This window comes from Phoca vitulina, unplaced genomic scaffold (assembly GCF_004348235.1).
Source record: "Phoca vitulina isolate PV1807 unplaced genomic scaffold, GSC_HSeal_1.0 scaffold52, whole genome shotgun sequence".
Classification (NCBI taxonomy): Eukaryota; Metazoa; Chordata; class Mammalia; order Carnivora; family Phocidae; genus Phoca; species Phoca vitulina.
This window is the reverse complement of record NW_022589755.1, coordinates 5,145,884-5,150,625: the sequence shown is the minus strand read 5'-3', so window position 1 is coordinate 5,150,625 and position 4,742 is coordinate 5,145,884. Positions and strand designations below refer to the sequence as shown.

Here is a 4,742-nt window from a genome sequence, read left to right as displayed (position 1 = left end):
GACCTTGCGGGGCCTTCGCCGCACACAAGCTCGAGTCTGTGGGTCCGTGTCGGGGGCTCACCATCGCGGCTGGGGTCTTCCCGGCCCTCCCCACCCTCCCTGGCCCTCCTGGCCCCCATCTGTCCGTCCATCCGTCTGTCTGTCCACCTGCCGCGCCCCCCGGGCTGAGGTAGGAGGTTGTATAGTTGAGGAGGACACCCACGGAGATCACTATACGGCCTCCTAGCTTTCCCCAGGCTGCGCCCTGCACGGGACGCCCGGCGGGGACCCCAGCCCCTGACCGCTGCCCCATGCGGGGGGACCCTGGGAGGAGGAGCTGGGCTGTCTCTCCTGTCCTGTCCTTGCATTCCCTCCTCCCACTTCCCTCAAAGAGTTTCTGTCCCATGAAGAAACCTCTATTTTGCTTTCTCTGTCTCTCCATCTCCACTGTGTCTCTGGAGTCGGCTGCGTGTCTACACAGCAGCCTCTCAGACTCTCTCTCCATCTCTCTCTTATTGTGCTTTCTGATATCTCTCCGTGTCTCAGTTTCTGTCTCTCGGGCTCTCACAGTATCTCTGTGCCATCTCCACTCTGACCCCCCGCCCCACGCCAGGGCCTGTCAGGCCACCACACACAACACTGCCAGCCTCTGGGTCCCTGAGACCCTTTAACCTGTGAGGACATCCAGGGTCACAGGTGAGGTTCTTGGGAGCCTGGCGTCCGGCCTAACCACAAGCTTGGGGATTGCCCGCCTGACCCCTGACTCCTCACACCCGTTCTCCCCGAAAACCCAGAGCTTGACATTTGACCAGCCACAGAAATCCAACCTCTGCCCCCATACCACATGCCCCTCCCCCACCCCGTGGTGACCTCACAAAGGTCACCAGCTTCTCCCTGGGCCAAGACCCTCTGTTATGGCCCTGCTGGCCCCAGGCAGTGCTGTCCCATCTGCCCTGGTAGCCCTCATGGTCTTCAGGGCCCCCGCCTGGGCCTGTCTCCTCTGCTTCACATCCTATAAGGAGCGTGTCCGCATCTGCCAGATCTTTGCTGGTATAGAGGGCCCTGAGCTGGAAAAGTGTGAGGAGGCATTCACCGTCGCCTTTAAGGGCCTCCTAGACACTGAAATCAGTGAGGAGACCTGCCACTTCTTCCAGGGTCCTGGGGGAGGGGGAAGGGTGTCTGCACAGGGAGGTTCCAGAGAGCGTGGCGGACCACTGAGAGATTCACCCAGAGAGGGAGGGTGGGGGCAGACTTAGAGGGGAGGATGCAGACTGAGGGACAGACTCAGTGAGAGGAGGATAGAGTGCGGGACAGACTCAGAGGGGGAGGATAGAGACCGGGGGACAGACTAAAGAGAGGATAGAGATGGGGAGATAGATTCAGAGGGGGGAGGATAGAAATGTGGGGGGATAGACTCCGGGAGGAGGATAGAGATGGGGGACAGACTCCGGGAGGTGGACAGAGATGGGGGACAGACTCAGAGAAGGCAGGATAGACACTGGGGGGGAGGGACAGACTCAGAGATGGGGGATAGCAGTGGGGCAAGGGACAGAGACTTGGAGACAGGAGGTGTCTTAGAGAGACAGAGAATGTCCACACCGTGGACGTGGTGTTGAGGGAACTGCTTTTCCCAGCCTCTGTCCTCCACCCTTACTCCCAGACTACGATGAGAGAAGCCACCTGCATGATGCCTTCACCCAGATGACCCACTCTCTCGAGGAGATGGCCACTGCCCAGGGTGAGTGGGGTGGGGATGGTTTGGTGGACATGGGGTGTAAGCCCCCAAGAGATGGATGTGTGTGCAGGGGGGCCCCCAGAATGTGGCAGATCTGGAGGAGGCAGTGCTAGGAAGCTGAGTGAGCTTGATTACTTGTTGGGGGGAAGGGATGGTCAGATGCTGTGGGGAGCTCAAAGAAGAGTGCAGAAATGACCTAGAGTCTGAAACCTAGTTGGGATCAGGTAGACATGAGTTCTGAACTGGCTGTGTGGCTCCCCCTGGCTATGAGGTTTTGGATGTGTTACTGCCTCCCTCTGGGTCTCAACTTACCCACCTGTAAGGTGGGACAATGTCCTTGCCTCCCTGAGAGGGAGGAGCCTCCTGACCAGACGGACCTCGGAGGGAGAGGGAGGAGGAAGGCAGAGCACTGCTTGCAGCATAAACTGGCCAGTTGTTGGTCCAGGGCTCAGGGCTTATTTCTACATCTGCTGTTACACCCTTTGTTTTCTGCTCTTGCCCAGCAAGCTTTCTGACGGTGATCCTGAAAGATGGGGAGGTTCCTGTCCACCCAGGGGGTGTCTGGGGGGGTCAGCATGAAGAAGACTTCAGCTACAGATCCCCCAACCCCAAAGAGAGGCCTGAGCAACTCAAAGCTGGGGTGAAGGGAGGTGCTCAGGATTCCAGAAAACACCCTTTCTCCCCACTTAGGCCATCTTGTCATAGAAGGTTTTGAGGAGAACAGGAACAAGTCCAGTTCTGTGTGTAGAAGACCTCCCTAGAGCTGTGTGTGGGACGCAATGGAGTGGGGAGGCAGTGGAGGCTGGGCGGCCTGGGTGGAGGCAGGGGTGAGGGAGGCCTGAGCTGGGGCGGGGCTGTGAAGGTGGAAAAGCAGCATGGATGAAGAAGAGAGTCAAGGGCAGGAGGGACGGGGCTTGGGTCTGAAGGTCTGTCTGGGGACTGGGGTTGGGCGGGGAATGGATAGCGCCCAGGGTCCAGCTCCATGCGAGGGTGGGCACTGGGTCTTCCCTGAGACGGGGAGCCTGGGAGAAAGAGCAGGTTGGGAGCAGATGGTGAGTTGGGCTAGGACATAGCGACGGTGAGGGACTCGGGGGACATCCGGGAAGCAGCTAGACCACAGGTCCAGGGTTTAACTGAAAGGTCAAGGAGACTTGAGACTGTCCTGAAGGAGCAGGGCTGTGAGCAGGGGAAGGGCAGGCTCAGTTCTGGGCATGGAAAGACCCTCTGGGGTTGTGAAGGGGACAGACTGGAGGCCGGGAAAAGCTGGTGCAATACGACCAACAGGTATTCATCAAATGTGCCAGAAACAACACTGGGGACATAGCTGTGACCAGATCTGCAGACCACTAGCCCTCACGTTGCTTATACTGGGGGGGGGGGGGGGGGGGGGCGGGCAGACAATAAACATAATCCATGAAATACTACAGTGTGTCAGTTGGTAATCCAGGATGTAGGAGGAAAATAGGAGGGAAAGGGAACAGGGTACCCAGTGGGGTGGTTATTTTAAATAGGTTGGTCAGGGGAGTTGCACGTGAGAAGGTCCAATTGAGGAAAGACCTGAACCAGGTGATGGAGCCATACAGATAATCAGGGGAAAGAGCATTCCAGGCAGAGGGAAGAGCCAGTGTGAAGGGCTGGAGTGGAGTCAAGGCGGGAGGGGGAGGATGCAGGAGATGAAATCGGAGGCTGCAAAGAACCACATCCTGTAGGACCTCGTAGGCCAGTGGTTCTCAAGCCCCAGTGTGTGCCACAATCTCCTGGGAGCTTGTGAAAATGCAGACTCCTGGGTGCCACCCTCCATTTCTGCCCCTTAGGTCTGAGGTAGGGCCAGGAAGTGGCCCTTTCTAACAAGTTGCCCACTGCCGCAGCTGCTCCAGGAACACACTTGGGGAACCGACGTTGTGGACCCTTGAACTGACTTCCACTTTCGCTCTTGAGGGGGGAGCCATCAGAGGCTTTTAAGGAGAGAGAAAGACAGGATCAGACCACGGCCACGAGGGCCAAGGGCAGAAGCGGGGAGACCAGTGAGGGGGTTAGCGGTGGTTCGGACCAGTCGCAACCCCAAGATGAGGGCTGAGCTGAGAGGGGCAAGCGTGAGGGGGGAGGGGGAGGAAGATGACGGATCTGACTCTGTGCCAAACCTGCCCCATACATGGGAGAGGCCGTGTCTGCACTCACTGATGCTAATTATCGTCCTAAAGGGTATCTTCATACCAGCCCTGTCAGGTGGGGTTTGGTAAGCCCATTTTCCAGATGGGGGAAGTTGGGGCCCAGCTGGACAGAAAGGATGGAGCCAGGAGATATCAAGACTGGCCTTGTGTAGGGGAAGCGTGGGGGAGGGGAAGGGCAACTCCCAGGTCTCCCAGATGGAGGACCCAAGAGATAGACGTGCTGACTCAGAGAGGCTCTTGGTGGTGGCAGGGGATACTGTTTGTGTCCATACCCCAGGGAGTGGGTGGTGCGGTGTGAAGGGCAGTGTGCCGCAGGTAATGCAGCTCGATCACCGGGGGTCAAGTCTAGCTATGTGACCTTTGGCCACCTTCCTAACTTCTCCGTGCCTCCATTTCCCCATCTCAAACTTGGGAGATGGTAATATACTCACTGTGTCCCAGACACCATCCTAAGCGCTTATGGACATTCTCAGATGCAGCCATCCAATGGCACATAGTTTGGCACGGGGATGCTTTTATATTGTATGGCATTAAATCCCCCCCAACCCTAATAGACACTGGTACTGTCCCCATTTTACCAACTGCGGATCAGGAAAGTTACATATTTGGCCAAAGTCATGTAGGGAAGAGGATTTGAAATGGGTTTCTCAGACGGGAGGCAGGTGTGCTCACAGATGGACAAGCCAGGACTCAAACCTGGATGGTCTGAAAGTTGAAGTTCCTAATGATACACACCTCTCTGGGGGAGACTTTACAACATCTACCATGCCCCCTTCTGGTTCACTTGAGATAACCTCCACCCCTTGGCCTCTTTGGACATTTCACTCCATCCCTACTTTATTCCCATGACGTACTTA

General features: G+C 57.0%; 1 protein-coding gene across 1 annotated transcript in view; it reads left to right on the top strand.

The window, feature by feature from the left end:
* Positions 1-252: 252 nt before the first annotated feature.
* Positions 253-4,742, top strand: part of SPACA6 (sperm acrosome associated 6) — a 10,805-nt gene continuing 6,315 nt past the window's right edge. Inside the window, exons 1-2 of the mRNA XM_032387998.1 lie at positions 253-1,107; positions 1,640-1,717. Of these exons, the coding sequence (XP_032243889.1) occupies positions 894-1,107; positions 1,640-1,717 (292 nt within the window). The 5' untranslated portion in view covers positions 253-893. The remainder of the gene's footprint in view (positions 1,108-1,639; positions 1,718-4,742) is intronic.